Consider the following 21,198-nt stretch of genomic DNA (forward strand, 5'->3'; position numbering starts at 1 on the left):
CATGTTTTACACGGGACCGATAGTTGTAGTAAGAAGTCCTGTGAATAACCATATTAATGCCAGCACACTCAAAGTAAAGTTCAACTAAACTATACCAAACGCCCCGACCTCAGTTTTTATATGCATAAATGATCAAACGTAAAGAGGGGCGTTTAAAAAGTGAACGACTTTAGTGGCAGTTTGATATTATCTCCAGTTACTATGACAACACCAATGGCCTATGGAGGCAGAGAGCCTGAGGAAGACCCCATTCACAGGGAGAGGGAACAGGACCCTACCCCCCTTTCACAGGAGGAGACCCAATGTGAGACCGGTTACACCACTGGTGGGGATACTGGTAACGAACTGGACCAAGACCAGAATGACCACTTGTATAGGTGAGCCATATTTGATGGGTGGGTGGATGGATGGAACAAGAGATTGAGCGATAGATTAAACATTAAAACAAACAGACAGCATTCCATATCTGCTGTGCGTGCTGTTTCGGTGTCACATGCTTAGTGGGAAAGCTTGACAGAAAGCCATTTTGTTCTACATTCAAGATAGCATTCAAGAAAATTGCAGTATTGATCAAAATGGCATTTCCTGTGTCTCCTTTTTTTCCTGTGTAATGTGTCTCTTCAGTACCCTGAGATAACATCAGACAGGCAGACAGGATATGAAAGAGTTCTACCTGGCGAGCTAGAAGAGCCTGTGTGCCGAGATCGATGACATCAGCGACCAGATGCAAAAACTGAGCCGAGAGCTGGACACCCTGGAGGATGGGACGATGAAGTACCAGGTGCGGTGAGCACGAAAAAGCATCTGCTATTAGATTTTTGGCCAAAAAGAATATGGTTATTTTTTGTCTTACTTTTTAAAATCTTATTAACGCTTTGTTCTAGCTAGCTATTTGTGTAGGTCGCTATCAAGTAAACACAATGATATAGTTATTCTGATACTTGTGTAGAAATGTGAAAAGTAACTTTTTAGCGATTCATTGAAACAAGCACCATTACAGCACACACACACACACACACACACACACACACACACACACACACACACACACACACACACACACACACACACACACACACACACACACACACACACACACACACACACACACACACAGGCTTACTTTAAAAACATATTTGTAACTACTTTTTGAGTACAAAATTAGATGATAAAAATAAAAACAGTAAAAGGAGTCAATATTTTCACCTAGAATTTGTACTACTAAGGAGCGGTGGTATTTTAACCTTTCTCTTTAGCTTTATGAATCAGCTAAATGATACGCAAATAATAAAAAGCCCCGGTAACCAGCCTTATGAGTTCGAACATTTATTTGTGTGACGTTTCCTCTACAGTTGTGGAAAAACTGTCTGTAACTTTTATGAATAACCCCTTTTGAGTACACTCTTAGAAAAAAAGGTGCTCTAGCTGTCTAAAACCTAAAAATGTTCTTCAGCTGTCCCCATAGGAGAACCCTTTGAAAACTTGTTTTTGGTTCCTGGTAGAACCCCTTTGGTTCCAGGTAGAACCCTATTGGGTTCCATGTAGAACCCTTACCCCAGAGGCTTCTACATGGAACCCAAAAGAGCTCTACCTGGAACCAAAAAGGGTTATCCTATAGGGACAGCCAAAGAAGCCTTTTGGAACCCTTTTTTCTAAGATTGTAGTAGTATGTTTTAGCATTCTCCTCTACATCTCAGGGAGTGGCTGATGAATACAACCGGGCTGAAAGACCTGAAGCGGGTGAGTGAAAACTGCAAGATGCAACAGTGTAATGGTTCATTCTTGGTAAAATGATTTACAATAGGTAGATTGAAAGGATGAGGCTGTTTTCACCTATTCTACAAAATGTATGCATTACCTTTTGCACGTTATTGTGCTGTCTAATATTCTATCTTTAATGTTTTTAATTTTTAATTTTTTTATTTATTTTACCGTTATTTTACCAGGTAAGTTGACTGAGAACACGTTCTCATTTGCAGCAACGACCTGGGGAATAGTTACAGGGGAGAGGAGGGGGATGAATGAGCCAATTGTAAACTAATGAAGAATAACAATTAACATATTTTTTGTAATTAAATATTCTAAATCATTCTAGAATATAATGTTTTGCAATGTGATCATGCAACACATTCTTTCCGGACATTTGTAAAAAACATCAACATTTACAGTAGTTTTTCTTTGATGAAAGCCTATACATACTGGTACTCCCCAGTAGAGGCAGTCCTCCATAGGAATGAATGGAATTCTACATGTTTCAATGACAGAATTACATATAGTTAAGTATTGTTTGTTCTAGTAGGGACGGTAACATTCGTCATCTCAAAAAATTATACTAAAAAAATGTTGATATATTTTTTCCGTTTTTTATTTTTGCTTACCTCACATAATATAATTTAAAAGCATGAATTAAGTTGTCTGTAATGGAATCAATGTGGCAAAAACGAACGTAGACATTAATAAATGCATTTCTGTAGCTTCCAAAATATTTTTTACAAGGTGGGGGAGTGCCAAGATGGAGGCACGATGGCTTCAACACATCACCCCAAAACTCATCTAGTGTATATACAAATCATTAATTTCATCTCTTATTAGATTGTGAGTACAAAACATATTGCCCACATCTAACTGACATTCTTATGGCGTTAACTGACACAACTAAGGAAAGAAACGATCCACACACTCACCTTGTCATTTTGGCTGCAGCAGTCACATTGCCAAACAGCCATGACAACAAACTCCCATATTGCCTAAGTGTTCTGCATTGAGCTAGTGGAATGCATTGCTTTGTGGTGGCAACACAATTGGCTCAGGAGTAGCCTCTTGTTCTTCACCAGTGTAGTGTCACTTTCACCGCTATGGTGAATCATATCTTTTTGACACATCTCGAGGAAGGGTAGAGGTATTTTCACATGAAAATGTTCATGTTTAAAAAAATGAACTGTGAACTCAACATAAAAAAAGAACTTTACCTTCTAATCCCATTTTGTAGAGATGAAACACAGATCAATAACTAAATTGTGACATGCCGCAGGACAACCTTTGGTTCCCTAAATCTACAGTATATACACCTCTTAACACTTAAAATTTGTTTTGATGCGATTTCTCTGCATTTTGAAAGTACCAACTGTATATGCTCTTTGTTTTCAGCACGGCCGCAGGTGATAGGTGAACCGTTTGGCCAAAACCTTTCAGCATGGTGATATGTCATAGGGGAACCATTTGGCCACAACCTTTCAGCATGGTGATATGTCATAGGGGAACCATTTGGCCACAACCTTTCTGATGAAATACTTTTTTTGTCACTTGAGAACAGTCTTGTTTCAACAATCAGCCTGTAACTCACATCAGCTGCATTCATCATCTTCAGGTGTAGTTTAAATATCAGTCCGTATAAAAAAACAGTGTTAATCTTAAAGAATATGTCCAGATGAACGATCTACTCATACTGCAATGTCCGAATTCATATTGAAAAGGCAGTCGTTGAAAAGAAGGCAGTATGTGGTGAACCACTGTAGAATGACAGAGAGGTTGCCTTTAGAAGAAATCCGTCTATAGCATTCTGCTGTCTTGTGAGGTATCGATCCATATTTGTGTGACTGTGGCGTTTGAAAAGTTGCCCAGTACAACAAGTAAGAGCCCTATGAGTGATACAAGGAAACAGTCGTTGAGTCCCTCAGTAAGTCTCTCCATTTTATCTGTCTGGCTGATTTAGTAGTTCAAATGTCTAAGATTATAAAAGAGCTATAATCCTTTAAAGCTATAATCCTTAATTGAAACAATAACAAAGCGGGTAAACCGCCTCTGTTTTGGTAAAAAAGCTGAGGAATGGGCCTGGAGATACTGTATGTACATTTAACAATGTAGTTTAAACAATGTTTTGAGACTAAAAGTTATTTATAAGTTATATTCTCCAAGAATAAATGGGTATATATAATTCATTTATAAGTCCAAAAATGGATGTAGCAAGTAAGGATTCTAGCTTTAAGAACAATTACGTTTTGAGTGAAATTTCTGTGGACGATGAAGATTTGGGTGAAATGTCTTGTCCCAGTTCCATTTCCTCCTCTACCACTTCTGTGTTTGCATATATAAAGCTTTTCTACCAGAATTCTCCAGAATTTCACCAAGTGTGATCTCTGTCTTGGTTTGAAACTCCACCAAAGGTCTGATGTTGATGTCGAAAGTCTTTGCACCAAAGGCAATGAGATGTGGAAAATGAGGCATGGTTCCAGTGACCTCTATTGGCAGGACATTAATGTGTGTATGTAAGTCACTATGGCATGCGGATGGCATAACTGACTCGGGTTGCCATAATGGCGCACAGTAGGTGTGTTGGCACCAGTGTGCTGGCAATAGACCCAGCTGGCACTAGGCTGGTATGGAGAGCTCAGTTCATGGAGGCAGTACAACATGTATGATGTCCAGCTGGTGCTAGCATAGGATCACACAGATGGATGAGTCAGAGGAACCTGTGGTCCTTGTCGTCACTGCCCAGACGGAGACTTCCTTTCGGGGTTACTGTCCAGGGACGTAGGGCCAGCTGATGGAGCTTCCGGAGAGCTGCATGTCGCGGATGAGAGTCTCGATGGGCGTCTTGCCCACCAGACGCATGAAGAAGAGCTGGGAGATAAGGTTGGCGGGCACCGCGCGGAGGGCGGGCAGGCGGAGGAGCAGGCGGCCGAAGCGCTGGGGCTGACCTGGGTACTGCATCCGCTCGTACTCTGTCAGAGCCACCTGGGCCTTCTCCTGCAGAGACTCCACATGGGCTGGGTCTGTCAGGCCACACGCATCTGAGATGGAAGAAGGGAGGAAGAGATTGTTGAGGTGAGGACAAAGTGGGAGGGAGTAGTACTTTATTGAGACGGGACCCTAAATGAAGATGAAGGGTTGCTTTCGGTTTGCACGAACAAGAAAAAGATTCTAACCGACAACTAAAAAGGTTTAAAAAGGTTAGGTTGTCGGTTAGAATTTTTATCTCTTCTGTTTTCCTGTTTTGTACACATTGTATCATTTCTATCTTTTCTTTATGTATTTTTGTTTTTGGTCATACAAGCAAAATTGTTTAATTTACATGTCAAAATGTTCAAATCAAAGTGTATTTGTCACATGCAGCGACTGTGCATACATACAGACATAGTGACTGTGCATACATACAGACACCGGTTAGTCAGGCTGATTAAGGTAGTATGTACATGTAGATATGGTTAAAGTGACTATGCATATATGGTGAACAGAGAGTAGCAGTAGCGTAAAGAGGGGTTGGTGGGTGGTGGGTGGCGGGACACAATGCAGATAGCCCGGTTAGCCAATGTGCGGGAGCAGTGGTTGGTCGGGCCTATTGAGGTAGTATGTACATATGTACATGAATGTATAGTTAAAGTGACTGTGCATATGTGATAAACAGAGAGTAGCAGCAGTGTAAAAGAGGGGTTGGGGAGGGGGCACACAATGCAAATAGTCTGGGTAGCCATTTGATTACCTGTTCAGGAGTCTTATGGCTTGGCGGTAAAAAGTGTTGAGAAGCCTTTTTGTCCTAGACTTGGCACTCCGGTACCGCTTGCCATGTGGTAGTAGAGAGAACAGTCTATGACTGGGGTGGCTGGGGTCTTTGACAATTTTTAGGGCCTTCCTCTGACACCACCTGGTGCAGAGGTCCTGCATGGCAGGCAGCTTAGCCCCAGTGATGTACTGGGCTGTACACACTACCCTCTGTAGTGCCTTGCGGTCGGAGGCTGAGCAATTGCCGTACCAGGCAGTGATGCAACCAGTCAGGATGCTCTCGATGTTGCAGCTATAGAACCTTTTGAGGATCTCAGGACCCATGCCAAATCTTTTTAGTTTCCTGAGGGGGAATAGGCTTTGTCGTGACCTCTTCACGACTGTCTTGGTGTGTTTGGACCATTCTAGTTTGTTGGTGATGTGGACACCAAGGAACTTGAAGCTCTCAACCTGCTCTACTACAGCCCTGTCGATGAGAATGGGGGTGTGCTCGGTCCTCCTTTTCCTGTAGTCCACAATATTCTCCTTAGTCTTGGTTACGTTGAGGGATAAGTTGTTATTCTGGCACCACCCGGCCAGGTCTCTGACCTCCTCCCTATAGGCTGTCTCGTCGTTGTCGATGATCAGGCCTAGCACTGTTGTGTCGTCTGCAAACTTAATGATTGTGTTGGAGTCGTGCCTGGCAATGCAGTCGTGGGTGAACAGGGAGTACAGGAGGGGACTAAGCACGCATCCCTGGGGGGCTCCAGTGTTGAGGATCAGCGTGGCAGATGTGTTGCTACCTACCCTCACCACCTGGGGGCGGCCCGTCAGGATGTCCAGCATCCAGTTGCAGAGGGAGGTGTTTAGTCCCAGGATCCTTAGCTTAGTGATGAGCTTTGAGGGTACTATGGTGTTGAATGCTGAGCTGTAGTCAATTAATAGCATTCTCACATAAGTGTTCCTTTGTCCAGGTGGGAAAGGGTAGTGTGGAGTGCAATAGAGATTGCATCATCTTTGGATCTGTTTGGGCGGTATGCAAATTGGAGTGGGTCTAGGGTTTCTGGTATAATGGTGTTGATGTGGGCCATTACCAGCCTTTCAAAGCTCTTCATGGCTACTGACGTGAGTGCTACGGACGTGAGTGCTACGGACGTGAGTGCTACGGGTCTGTAGTCATTTAGGCAGGTTGCCTTCGTGTTCTTGGGCACAGGGACTATGGTGGTCTGCTTGAAACATGTTGGTATTACAGACTCAATCAGGGACATGTTGAAAATATCAGTGAAGACACCTGCCAGTTGGTCAGCACATGCCCAGAGCCCATGTCCTGGTAATCCGTCTGGCCCCGCAGCCTTGTGTATGTTGACCTGTTTAAAGGTCTTACTCACGTCAGCTACGGAGAGCGGGATCACAGTCTCAGGGTAAGTGTGCAGTGCAGACCTTTCAATTACAATATCGACTACAACAGTTTTTCTAATCTCGTCCTTGAGCACCCCCAAAAGTACACATTTTTATTTTTAAAACGGGGCACCCGATTCAACTTGTCAACTAATCATCAAACCATCGATCAGGTGTTTTTGTTCGGGGCTGAAATAAAATGTGTGCTGTTGGGTAGACTCCTCAAGGACCGGAGTTGAAAAACACCACACTACCATACACTTACATAAGGACTGTGATTGTACTCTTGCACTTGCATTGTGGTGCCAGGAGAGGGTACCACACTCCTCAAGTCTACCAGTATAACCGTGTTCAGGCTTTGTCCTAGTAATTTCAGTCAACAGTTGCTTGGTTATCCTTAAATAACATAGAGCAGTGCTCTCCAACACTGTTCCTGGAGAGAAACCCTCTCGTAGGTTTTTGCTCCAACCCCAGTTGTACCAAATCTGGTTCAGTCTATCAACCAGCTAATTATTAGAATCAGGTGCGTTATATAAGGGGAAAAGCAAAAATGTATTGGACTGTACTGTAGCTCTCCAGGAAGAGGGTTTGGAAAACCCTGATTTTATTTTATTTATTTATTTCACCTTTATTTAACCAGGTAGGCAAGTTGAGAACAAGTTCTCATTTACAATTGCGACCTGGCCAAGATAAAGCAAAGCAGTTCGACACATACAACAACACAGAGTTACACATGGAGTAAAACAAACATACAGTCCATACTACAGTAGAAAAATAAGTCTATATACAATGTGAGCAAATGAGGTGAGATAAGGGAGGTAAAGGCAAAAAAAAGGCCATGGTGGCGAAGTAAATAGCAAGTAAAACACTGGAATGGCAGAAATAGAAATAATTGGGTGCAAAGGAGCAAAATAAAGAAATAAATACAGTAGGGGAAGAGGTAATTGTTTGGGCTAAATTATAGATGGGCTATGTACAGGTGCAGTAATCTGTGAGCTGCTCTGACAGCTGGTGCTTAAAGCTAGTGAGGGAGATAAGTGTTTCCAGTTTCAGAGATTTTTGTAGTTCGTTACAGTCATTGGCAGCAGAGAATTGTAAGGAGAAGCGGCCAAAGGAGGAATTGGTTTTGGGGGTGACCAGAGAGATATACCTGCCGGAGCGCGTGCTACAGGTGGGTGCTGCTATGGTGACCAGCGAGCTGAGATAAGGGGGACTTTACCTAGCAGGGTCTTGTAGATTACCTGGAGCCAGTGGGTTTGGCGACGAGTATGAAGCGAGGGCCAGCCAACGAGAGCGTACAGGTCGCAGTGGTGGGTAGTATATGGGGCTTGGTAACAAAACGGATGGCACTGTAATAGACTGCATCCAATTTATTGAGTAGGGTATCGGAGGCTATATGACATCGCCGAAGTCGAGGATCGGTAGGATGGTCAGTTTTACGAGGGTATGTTTGGCAGCATGAGTGAAGGATGCTTTGTTGCGAAATAGGAAGCCAATTCTAGATTTTACTTTGGATTGGAGATGTTTGATGTGAGTCTGGAAGGAGAGTTTACAGTCTAACCAGACACCTAGGTATTTGTAGTTGTCCACATATTCTAAGTCAGAACCGTCCAAAATAGTGATGCTGAATGGGCGGGCAGGTGCGGGCAGCAATCGGTTGAATAGCATTTAGTTTTACTTGTATTTAAGAGCAGTTGGAGGCCACGGAAGGAGAGTTGTATGGCATTGAAGCTCGTCTGGAGGGTTGTTAACACAGTGTCCAAAGAAGGGCCAGAAGTATACAGAATGGTGTCGTCTGCGTAGAGGTGGATCAGAGACTCACAAGCAGCTAGAGCGACATCATTGATATATACAGAGAAGAGAGTCAGCCCAAGAATTGAACCCTGTGGCACCCCCATAGAGACTGCTAGAGGCACGGACAACAGGCCCTCCGATTTAACACACTGAACTCTATCAGAGAAGTAGTTGGTGAACCAGGCGAGGCAATCATTTGAGAAACCAAGGCTATATAGATATAGAGTGATATGCTTTCCCATTAGAAATACACTACATATACCAAAGTATGTGGACACCCCTTCAAATGACTGGATTCAGCAATTTCAGCCACATCCATTTCTGACAGGTGTATAAAATCGAGCACACAGCCATGTAATCTCCATAGACAAATATTGGCAGTAGAATGGCCTTCCTAAAGAGCTCAGTGTCTTTCAACGTGGCACCGGCATAGGATGCCACCTTTTTAACAAGTCAGTTTGTCAAATTTCGGCCCTGCTAGAATGGCCCCAATAAACTGTAAATGCTGTTTGTGAAGTGGAAATGTCTAGGAGCAACAACGGCTCAGCTGTGAAGTGGTAGGCCATACAAGCTCACAGAACGGGACCATCGAGTGCTGAAGTGCATAGTGCATAAAAAACACTCACTACCGAGTTCCAAACTGCCTCTGGAAGCAACATCAGCATAACAACTGTTCGTCGGGAGCTTCATGAAATGGGTTTCCATGGCCGAGCAGCCGCACACAAACCTAAGATCACCATGTGCTATGTTAAGCATCGGCTGGAGTGGTGTAAAGCTCGCCGCCATTGGACTCTGGAGCAGTGGAAACACGTTCTCTGGAGTGATGAATCACGCTTCACCATCTGTCAGTCTGACGGATGAATCTGGGTTTGGCGGATGCTAGGGGAACGCTACCTGCCCCAATGCATAGTGCCAACTGTAAAGTTTGTTGAAGGAAAAATGGTCTGGGGCTATTATTCATGGTTCGGGCTAGGTCCCTTAGTTCTAGTAAAGGGAAATCGTAACGCTACAGCGTTCAACAACATTCTAGACAATTTTGTGCTTCCAATTTTGTGGCAAGTTTGGGGAAGGCCCTTTCCTGTTTCAGCATGACAATGTCCTCGGGCACAAAAAAAGATCCATACAGAAATAGTTTGTCAAGATCGGTGTGGAAGAACTTCACTGGCCTGCACAAAGCCCTGACCTCAACCCCATTGAACACCTTTGGGATGAATTGGAACGCCAACTGTGAGACAGGCATAATCACCCAACATCAGTGCCCGACCTCACTAATGCTCTTGTGGCTGAATGGAAGCAAGTCCCCGTAGCAATGCTACAACATTTAGTGGAAAGCCTTCCCAGAAGAGTGGAGGCTGTTATAGCAGCAGGACCAGCTCCATATTAATGGCCATGATTTTGGAATGAGATGTTCGACAAGCAGGTTTCCACATACTTTTGGTCATGTAGTGCATATGTTAAGTCTCAGCATGTTAGTAAAAAGTCACAGCATGCAAGCCAATAGTTTGAATATGTAAGTATGTACAGTAGTCAAAAGTCTCAAAATGTATCAGGTCGACATATAGGTCATAAAGTCTGACATGCATGCCAAAAAGTATCCGAATGTGGGTCGAAAAGTCTGACATGCATGTCAAAAAGTATCAGCATGTCAAAACAAATCTCAACAGACTCAATCCACATACAGTACAAAGTGGGAATAAAATAAAACAGACATCTCACCTGGCGAGAAGAGGACGATGGCCTTAAGGCAGCTGTACTCGGCAGAGTCCACCTGGAGCCGGCTCAGCTTTTCCACCTGGTTCTGGAACACCCTCACCTGGTCCATGAAGGACACCACCCGCTCGGCCGACATGGGTGAGGAGTGGAAACCTGCAGCGGCCAGCAGTGGGGCCATGTGGAGGGGCAGGGCGGACTGGGCTGCGTTCAGGATGAACAACTCGCTCCAGCTCAACCTGAGGAGAGCTACCTGCTCTGACACAGGCAGCTCTGGGAAGTAGGGGATGTTCCTGGCCCACTCAATGGTGCTGAAGAGCAGCCTAGCTGCCAGCTCGCAGATGTTGTCGATGCCCATGACAGCCCCGCCCGCGCCGGTGGCCTGGCCTTGTTGGTTGTACTGGTGGCCGTAGCGGCTGCTGGGGTAGGGCTCGGCACGCAGCAGCTGGGAGATTAGCTCTGACACGGGCTGCCCACCATTGTTGTTGTAGAAATCGGCCCCTCCTACGCCACTACCACCACCTACTGGGGTGCCCGTGGGGCTGAGGCTGGAGTGTGAGGGGGGGATACGTCCGCGCTGAACTGCTGGGGTGGGGATGGGGGCACAAAGGGAGGTTGGGGGGGGGGAGTTAAGAAGGGGCAGGGAAATGGGGAGGACGAAAGGGATTAGGATTTGGGTTGAAAAGTAGGGAGGGCAGGGGGGAGAAGTTGAAAATGAGTCGGGCATGCTCTCTCACAGAAGGTGGTTTGGCAGATTAACAACAGACGGTCTTGACCAGATAAGGACCATCTAATTCCTGAGTAAAACTGGCACAAAGGGGCGCAGACAGATTCCTCAATAAAAGAGGGCAAAATGGAGGACTTGCATTCTTCGAGAATCCTCCAATTGAAGGTTATCTCGAAGAATAAAACAAAAGACAGCAGAATTATCCATTAAAATTAAATTTCCTCCAATTAATTCTCCCCTCCCTTGGAGTTCATTTTTTACTGTATAAAGATTTGTGTTACCAAAAGTGGGATAAAATATGACATTATGGCCTTTGTTTTCAGATTGATTGCTCTCGGAAAGAAAAGGAAATTATTTTGCTTCTTTGTAAGGATGAAATAGAGCGTGGGTATATCAAATACTGCTATGATGCTCCCAACCATAGCTAACGTATTACGCCATTGGGTGAGTCATTTAACCTTGAAAATTCCACTCTAATATGCTCCAATAGGAGGATCAGATGTGACTCGTTTCAGGAAACTAGGCGCACTACTTCACAGTAGCACCATTTGAACGTAACCTTTTTTTTAATCAAAATGCGAGGGCAGAAATGCCTTCTGGAACATGTGAACTTTCATGTGCCTTAATAACAAACTCATATGCAATCTGTAAATACGAAAAACATTTTTTAATTAAGAGCCTAGTTGGTTTAGCCACGGAAAAAAACAGAAACCTTCCCGCTAGCCATGATTGGCTGAGATAATGAGTGGGCTGGACATGCCGAGAGATGAGATCGGATTGGTCTGCCATGTAGCACGGTTCTGTCTATAACATGAGCTGGTCAGTATGTGTAGGTACTCCTTTCTAACGCTGCTTTTTTTAAAGATATCACATAGTAAAACTGCATCAGGGTTGCGCTCCACTTTCTGGAGGACCGAGTTTTGAAATCAGTGGAATTAGTGTATGATAGCTAAAGAGATGAAGTTCTGGGGTTTGATTACAAATATGCAGATGGAGTCGAAAAGAGAACACACAGAAGGCTGTTGTATAAAACACCTGTCTCCGGATTACATCTTCAAACTAAGGGCATCCATGACATCTGTAACGGAGAAAGAGAAGCGTCCATCCATGGATACAGGTAAAATGGTCTAGCTAGCTACATTTTCAGATATTACACGTTTCTAATTTTGTCAGAAAGTTGTTTTCATTTCAAGTTAAAGTGTACTGTTAGCTAGCTAGCTAGCTAATGTTAACTGGCTAGCTAGCTAACATTGCGTGTATGATCTCTGTAGTAATATTATTCGTATCTGAGCCATTTGCATTGCTAGTTATAACCTAATGTTAGCTAACTAACATTGAACCTGGTTGGTTAGGTACCTGCAAATGCATGCAGGGTAGTAACGTTATGAGTTGGGATTATGGTTCATTGTTTAGCTAGTTAGCTAGCTACATGTCTAAACAAAAGATGTCATTATGCAAGTAACTATTTCAATAGTATGTTTGTCACTGCAACAACTGTCGAGAGACGTAGCTGGTAAATTCGCTCTGGCTATATACTCCGATTTCAGAGCACTCTTGTCTGAGTGTACGAGAGCACAGAATAACTGATGAATTTATGAACGCTCAACACCTGTTGAATATGGCCGGTGTCAGTAAACGTTGGCAAAAAAACGTTATTAAATTGTTGCCAGCAGCAGTACAGTTGCAGTCACCAATGCTCTGGATATCATAAAAACAGCCTAACCAGCTCTGCTAGGGCGAGTAAAATGGTCAGTGAGCTGTTCTCTCATTTGTGTCTGGAAGTAGCTAGCAAGCTAGCCAACGTTAGCCAGTTAGCAGTCAAGCACCCAAGCTGTTGTTAGGTCCGAACGTTCAGATCAACCCTACTCCTTGGCCAGAGTGTCCAGTGTGCGCTCTGAACGCTCCGAGAGCGAAGCGCTCTGGATTTACAAACGGACAATCTGACAACGCTCTGAGTTTACGAATACCCAGAGCACACTGGCACTCCAGATTAAATTTACGAACACACCCGTAGCATAAACCAGCCTTTAGTCTTGAAATCTTTGGTTGTTTAGTACATAGCCTCACATGTGAATCCTTAGAGATGGGTGGGGTTAGGAGGGTGTGAACGATGCTGAATGGGTGTAGACAAAGAAGAGCTCTCCAGTAGGTATCAAAACATTCAAGGGCCATTTTCTCAAAAGTGAGGTTACAAGTTTATCAACATTCAAAGCATAATTACTTTCCCGTTGTTCCTCAACTGTAGTGTATGTTATACCATTTTCTAGCTCGGAGTCTACTTTTATCCAATGTTTAAAAAAAACCGCACAATTTCAAATGTTGCTACTTATCGAGCCGGTCGGTCACAGATAACGGAAGGCAGAGTCATCTATATTAGACTGAAGAGGAAGCATTTAGAGTTAAATTCCTCTACATTTTCTGCAACAGCTCAAGTAAATCATTGTGGGCTATATCACTCTGAGCTTCATGCTACAGACCCTTTACCTTAGGCTACAATAATGCCTCAAATCAACGGCATAGGGATACTGGGATATTAGGGATATTTTTAGGGATATTTTACTTAGGGCTTCATTAGGTATAAGATGGCATATAACCATGGTAACGGTGGAACAATCACTACTACCAGACAGATAGAATGTTATACATACACAATGTATATATACATAAACAATACTCAAAACTGTTGGAAAAGCATTCCTCATGAAGCTGGTTGAGAGAATGCCAAAAGTGTGCAAAGCTGTCATCAAGGCAGTATATTTTGATTTGTTTAACACTTTTTTTGGTTGCTACATGATTCCTTATGTGGTATTTCATAGTTTTGATGTTTTCACTATTATTCTACAATGTAGAAAATAGTTTAAAAAATAAAGAAAAACCCTTGAATGAATAGGTGTGTCCAAACTTTTGACTGGTACTGTATATTCACATGACTATGGGGCTATAGTTACAGTTGAGATACAGACAGTGATGTGCGTGAATGACTGGTGCTCAGGGGCGCAGGTGGCTTGCTCCTGTATCCCTCTCATTCATTCACTCACGCAGGCACTAGATTTGATGACAAAGTGCATGGCATCGAGACTGTACCCATGGCAAGCTTAGCTATGATAGGGCCAGGGTAGTTATTTGTGACATGGACTATGGCCCACATGAAAAAATACTATAGTATACTACGGTATAAATACTATAGTATTCACTGTATTGTTTTTGCGGACAAAAGTGTGTGGATACTGTAGTACTTACAGTTAACTATAGTATAAATACTGTAGTAAAATAAAACTGTAGTATATACTGTAGTAATTCATGTAGTGTTTTTGCAGATTATGGTATACTGTAGAATTTACGGTTGTGCTTTTGTGGAAATTACTGCACAATTTAATATAGTGTTTTCGTTTTATTATCTTTGACACAGAAGTGAGGACTTTCTCCTTGAGAACCCTACTGGCAAAATACTAAAATAGCAAGTTTTCATTAACCTGCAGGTAAATCTGGACCCCTGCTCTTTCCTACAACCTGTAGGGAACACAATATATGATCTATACTTGGCATGTATGGGTGGCACAAAGTGTGATATGGGGGAGGGGAATAGGTAGGGTATATGCAAAATAAGTTTTTTTTTAAATATTGTTTCTGCAGTCATTACTGTAGTATTTACTACAGTGTTTTTTGGGGGGGATAATACTGTAGTATTTACTATAGTATTCTACAGTATACAACAACATTCTATAGTAAGTACTAGACATATTAGAGGGATACTACAGTGTGTAGTATAGTATTCTACTGTATACTACAGGTTACTATATAATTATATAGTAAGTACTGTACTATTCTATAATAAACTGTAGTATTTCTTCATGTGGGGTGCCATGTAATGGTAAAAAAAAGTTTACTTGTTTTTTAGGGCAGAAATCTATGGATTTCTTGACTGGAGTTCATGTCTCTTAAAGTCAACATAAACATATTCTGCATGAATTTACATAGAAATATGGATATGCAGGTGTTCTATTGTATGTGGACAGGAAAAGTACCTTCTTTGCGCATTCCTACACGAAAGCACTTCTCCAGGCGACAGTACTGGCACTGGTTACGATGATGTTGGTCGATCTGGCACTCTCGATTCGACCTGAAATATAGGTCAAAACATGTTATCACTGCTATGCCATACACAAATGATAAGGACATTTAGCTTAGCTGACACTTAGAACAGCTACATAACCCTTGGTAGAAATCTATAGTAGCATTGGCCTTTCTAGGGAGTTTTTCCTAGCCACCGTGCTTCTACACCTGCATTCTAGCTGTTTGGGGTTTTAGGCTGGGTTTCTGTACAGCACTTCGAGATATTATCTGATGTACGAAGGGCTATATAAAATAAAATTTATTGAATTGATTGATATACAGTATGTGTAATATCACTTTAATGGAGGAAGGTCACTTCAACGTGATGTAAAACATTTCCAGGCAGTTGTGAGTTACCAAACCATATTGTAACAGTCCTGACCTGTTTTATGTTGTTTTTTATGTGTTTATGGTCAGGGCATGTGTTTTGGGTGGGCAGTCTATGTTATCTGTTTCTATGTTGGTTTCGGTGTGCCTGGTATGGCTCTTGATTAGAGGCAGGTGGTTTGCATTTTCCTCTAATCAAGAGTCATATTTAGGTAGGGCATTATCACTGTGTGTTTGTGGGTGATTGTCTCCTGTGATGTCTTCGTGTCGTTATCGATGTATATTCACAAACGGGACTGTTTGGCTGTTCGTTTTGTTTCGATGTCGTCTGTTGCCTGTTCGTGAGTTTACGTTTCAGTTATGTAAGTTTATGTTCAGGTTTTCGTTCTACGTCGTTTTGTTATTTTGTTAGTTTGAAAGTGTTTTGTTTAGTTTTCGTGTTGCCATCTGCATCGTTTGTAATTTATAATAAAGATGGCATATTTCCCAGACTCCGCATTTTGGTCAGAAGATCCTTCTCTCCTCACCTCATCTGAGGATGAGGAGAGCGACAGCTCTAACAGAATCACCCACCAAAATACAGAGACCAAGCGGTATGGGAATGCTCGACGGAGCAATAAGGATTTCTGGACTTGGGAGGAGATATTGGACGGTAGAGGACCTTGGGCTCAACCAGGGGAATATCGCCGTCCTAAGGAGGAGAAGAGGGCAGCCACAGCCCAGGAGCGCTGGTATGAGGAGGCAGCGCGACGACGCGGTTGGGAGCCCGTGAGTAAGACCCAAAAATTTCTTGGGGGGGGGCACACGAGGAGTGTGGTAAAGCCGGGTAGGATACCCGAGCCAACTCCCCGTGCTTACCGTGGAGGTAGAAGGCGTCGTACTGGTAAGACACCGTGTTATGCGGTAAAGCGCACGGTGTCCCCAGTACGCGTGCTTAGCCCAGTGCGGGCTATTCCACCTTGCCGCACTGGGAGGGCTAGGTTGGGCATCGAGCCGGGTGCCATGAAGCCGGCCCAACGTAGCTGGTCTCCAGTACGTCTCCTCGGGCCGGTGTACATGGCACCAGCCTTACAGGTGGTGTCCCCGGTTCGCCTGCATAGCCCAGTGCGGGCTATTCCACCTCGCCGCACTGGCAGGGCTACGGGGTTCATTCAACCTGGTAGGGTTGGGGAGGCTCGGTGCTCAAGAGCACGTGTCCTCCTTCACGGTCCGGTATATCCGGTGCCACCTCCATGTACCAGTCCTCCGGTGGCAGCCCCCCGTACCAGGCTGTCTCTCCGGGTTCTCTCTCCTGCTGTTTCCTCCTCTCCAGCGCAGCCGGTGCCTAGACCACGCACCAGGCTGTCTCTCCTTCTCCTCCCTACAGAGCTATCTGTCTCTCCAGCGCCATCTGAGCCATCCGTCTCCCCAGCGCCATCTGAGCCATCCGTCTCTCCAGCGCCATCTGAGCCATCCGTCTCCCCAGCGCCGTCTGAGTCATCCGTCTGCCATGAGCCTGCAAAGCCGCCCGTCTGCCATGAGCCTGCAAAGCCGCCCGTCTGCCATGAGCCTACAGAGCCATCCGCCAGACAGGAGCCGCTAGAGCCGTCAGCCAGACAGGAGCCGCTAGAGCCGTCAGCCAGACAGGATCTGCCAGAGCCGCCAACCAGACAGGATCTGCCAGAGCCGCCAACCAGACAGGATCTGCCAGAGCCGCCAACCAGACAGGATCTGCCAGAGCCGCCAGCGAGCCATGAGCAGCCAGAGCCGTCAGAGAGCCATGAGCAGCCAGAGCCGTCAAAGAGCCATGAGCAGCCAGAGCCGTCAGTGAGCCATGAGCAGCCAGAGCCGTCAGAGAGCCATGAGCGTCGAGAGCCGTCAGCCTGCCATGAGCGTCGAGAGCCGTCAGTCTGCCATGAGCGTCGAGAGCCGTCAGTCTGCCATGAGCGTCGAGAGCCGTCAGCCTGCCATGAGCGTAGAGAGCCGTCAGTCTGCCATGAGCGTCGAGAGCCGTCAGCCAGCATGGACCTGCCAGAGCCGTCCAAACAGGACCTGCCAGAGTCCTTCAGCCGGGATCTGCCCCTTGTCCCGGTGTTGCCCCTTGTCCCGGTGCTGCCCCTTGTCCCGGTGCTGCCCCTTGTCCCAGTGATGGTCTTTATCCTGGTGCTGCCCCTTGTTCTGGTGCTGCCCCTTGTCCCGGTGCTACCCCTTGTCCCGGTGCTGCCCCTTGTCCTGGTGCTAGCTGTTTATTTAGGGGAAGGTAGTGTTAGGGTGGGCATTAGAAGGGGTAGAAAGAAGAGGGGAGTGACTATGGTGGTATGGGGACAGCGTCCTGAGCCGGAACCACCACCGTGGTCAACTGCCCACCCGGACCCTCCCCTGGACTTTGTGCTTGTGCGCCCGGCGTGCGCATCTTGAGGGGGGGGTACTGTAACAGTCCTGACCTGTTTTATGTTGTTTTTTATGTGTTTATGGTCAGGGCATGTGTTTTGGGTGGGCAGTCTATGTTATCTGTTTCTATGTTGGTTTCGGTGTGCCTGGTATGGCTCTTGATTAGAGGCAGGTGGTTTGCATTTTCCTCTAATCAAGAGTCATATTTAGGTAGGGCATTATCACTGTGTGTTTGTGGGTGATTGTCTCCTGTGATGTCTTCGTGTCGTTATCGATGTATATTCACAAACGGGACTGTTTGGCTGTTCGTTTTGTTTCGATGTCGTCTGTTGCCTGTTCGTGAGTTTACGTTTCAGTTATGTAAGTTTATGTTCAGGTTTTCGTTCTACGTCGTTTTGTTATTTTGTTAGTTTGAAAGTGTTTTGTTTAGTTTTCGTGTTGCCATCTGCATCGTTTGTAATTTATAATAAAGATGGCATATTTCCCAGACTCCGCATTTTGGTCAGAAGATCCTTCTCTCCTCACCTCATCTGAGGATGAGGAGAGCGACAGCTCTAACACATATCTAAATGATTGCATAACATTACTAGAGGGTATAGGTAAAAAGCTGAAGAATAAAACACGATGTGATACAAAATAAGCTTCTATTTAAATATATTATAGGCATAAGCTGATTTACAGAACCTGGTTATATAACTGCACAGCAAATTCTCCACTTTATATCAACACTGACAGTGTTAAACTTAACACTGGGCCAGTGCCAACAGGGGTCCACACTTTTCAGTGTTAAGTTAACACTGAAAAGTGTGCTGATTACACTACAATGGTGCCGGAGAAGAAGGCATACGTTTTACGTGTTCCCAACCGATAGTTTTTTTGTTTATTTATTTGGGTTTTTTGTAACTTCTTTTTTAATAACTTCTTTTGTACACAATGTTGCCGCTACCATCTCTTATGACCGAAAATAACTTCTAGACATAAGGACTGCGATTACTCACCAAGGACTGGCAGAATCCTTTTTTTCCTTTAACGAGTTTGACGAGCCCGACGCGAACGATATACTGCTTTCTCGGGAACAGGCCCAGATGCCCGTGATTTGCGTGAAGAGGAGGTGGTGAAAAAGGTGCCAGACGGCAGGCTGCCTTCTGAGAATTTGTAGGCAATCTAATAAAACCCCACTTCCTTCCATTCTGCTTGCAAATGTGCAATCTTTGGAGAATAAAATCGATGACCTACGCACAAGATTAAAGTACCAACGGGACATTCAAAACTGTAATATCTTATGCTTCACGGAGTCGTGGCTGAATGAAGACACTATCAACATACAGCTGGCTGGTAATACGCTGTACCGGCAGGATAGAACAGCGGCGTCTCGTAAGACAAGGAGCGGCGGACTATGTATTTTTGTAAATAACAGGTGGTGCACGATATCTAAGGAAGTCTCGAGCTATTGCTCGCCTGAGGTAGAGTATCTAACGATAAGCTGTAGACCACACTATGTACTTTTCGTAGCTGTTTACATACCACCAGAGTCAGAGGCTGGCACTAAAACAGCATTGAATGAGCTGTATTCCGCCATAAGCAAACAAGAAAACACTCACCCAGAGGCGACGCTCCTAGTAGCCGGAGACTTTAATGCCGGGAAACTTAAATCTGTCTTACCAAATTTATATCAGCATGTTAAATGTGCAACCAGAGGGGAAAAAACTCTGGACCACCTTTACTCCACACACAGAGACGCATACAAAGCTCTCCCTCACCCTCCATTTGGCAAATCTGACCATAATTCTATCCTCCTGATTCCTGCTTACAAGAAAAAATGTAAGCAGGAAGCACCAGTGACTAGATTAATGTGGTCAGATGAAGCAGATACTAAACTACAGGACTGTTTTGCTAGCACAGACTAGAATATGGTCCAGGATTCCTACGATGGCATTGAGGAGTACACCACATCAGTCATTGGCTTCATCAATAAGTGCATCGATGATGTCATCCCCACAGTGACCGTACGTACATACCACAACCAGAAGCCATGGATTACAGGCAACATCCACACTGAGTTAAAGGCTAGACCTGCAGCTTTCAAGTAGCTGGACTAACCCGGAAGCTTATAAGAAATCCCGCTATGCCCTCCGACAAACCATTAACTTCTTATGGCTGCAGGGGCAGTATTGAGTAGCTTGGATGAAAAGGTGCCCAGAGTAAACTGCCTGCTCCTCAGTCCCAGCTGCTAATATATGCATATTATTATTAGTATTGGATAGAAAACACTCTGAAGTTTCTAAAACTGTTTGAATGATGTCAGTGAGTATAACATAACTCTTATGGCAGGCAAGAACCTGAGAAAAAAAATCCAACAAGGAAGTGGGAAATCTGAGGTTTGTAGGTTTTCAACTCTTCTCCTATCGAATACACAGTGGGATATGGGTCCGTTTGCACTCCCTACGGCTTCCAGTAGATGTCAACAGTCGTTACAACCTTGTCTGATGCTTCTACTGTGAGGTGGGGCTGAAGGAGAGAGGAATGAGTAAGGTCTGCCATGAGCTGACCATGCTCTGACCATGCGCGTTCACATGAGGGAGCTCTGTTCCATCGCACTTCTGAAGACAATGGAATTCTCCAGTTGGAACATTATTGAAGATTTATGTTAAAAACATCCTAAAGATTGATTCAATACATCGTTTGACATGTTTCTACTGACTGTTACTGAACTTTTTGACATTTCATCTGCTTTTAGTGAATGTGCTTCGTGACTTTGGATTTGTTTACCAAACACGCTAACAAAAGTAGCTATTTGGACATAAATGATGGACATTACCGAACAAAACGAACACTTCCTGTGGAAGTGGGAGTCCTGGGAGTGCATTCTGACGAAGATCAGCAAAGGTAAGTGAAGATTTATAATGCTGTTTATAACTTTTTTTGACGCCACAATTTGGCGGGTAACTGTATGGCTTCCTTTTGTGGCTGAACGCTGTTCTCAGATTATTGAATATTGTGCTTTTTCTGTAAAGCTTTTTTGAAATCTGACACAGCGGTTGCATTAAGAACAAGTTTATCTTTAATTCTATGTAAAACATGTATCTTTCATCAAAGTTTATGATGAGTATTTCTGTTATTTGATGTGGCTCTGCAATTTCTCAGGATATTTTGGAGGCATTTCTGAACATGGCGCCAAAGTAAACTGAGGTTTTTGGATATAAATATGGACTTTATCGAACAAAACACATATGTATTGTGTAACATGAAGTCCTATGAGTGTCATCTGATGAAGATCATCA

General features: G+C 44.2%; 1 protein-coding gene across 2 annotated transcripts in view; it reads right to left on the minus strand.

Annotated features, from left to right (window-relative positions):
* Positions 1-2,347: 2,347 nt before the first annotated feature.
* The window catches only part of LOC129814330 (nuclear receptor subfamily 2 group F member 6-like), a 30,900-nt gene continuing 12,049 nt past the window's right edge, over positions 2,348-21,198 (minus strand). The window contains exons 3-5 of one of the 2 annotated variants that reach the window (XM_055867400.1): positions 15,133-15,227; positions 10,387-10,962; positions 2,348-4,790 (exon numbers count right to left, since the gene is read on the minus strand). In XM_055867400.1, the coding sequence (XP_055723375.1) occupies positions 4,516-4,790; positions 10,387-10,962; positions 15,133-15,227 (946 nt within the window). In that variant the 3' untranslated portion in view covers positions 2,348-4,515. Of the gene's footprint in view, positions 4,791-10,386; positions 10,966-15,132; positions 15,228-21,198 lie in introns of both variants that reach the window. The other variant, XM_055867399.1, reaches the window with a different exon arrangement.

Source organism: Salvelinus fontinalis, chromosome 17, assembly GCF_029448725.1.
Source record: "Salvelinus fontinalis isolate EN_2023a chromosome 17, ASM2944872v1, whole genome shotgun sequence".
In the NCBI taxonomy this organism is placed as follows: Eukaryota; Metazoa; Chordata; class Actinopteri; order Salmoniformes; family Salmonidae; genus Salvelinus; species Salvelinus fontinalis.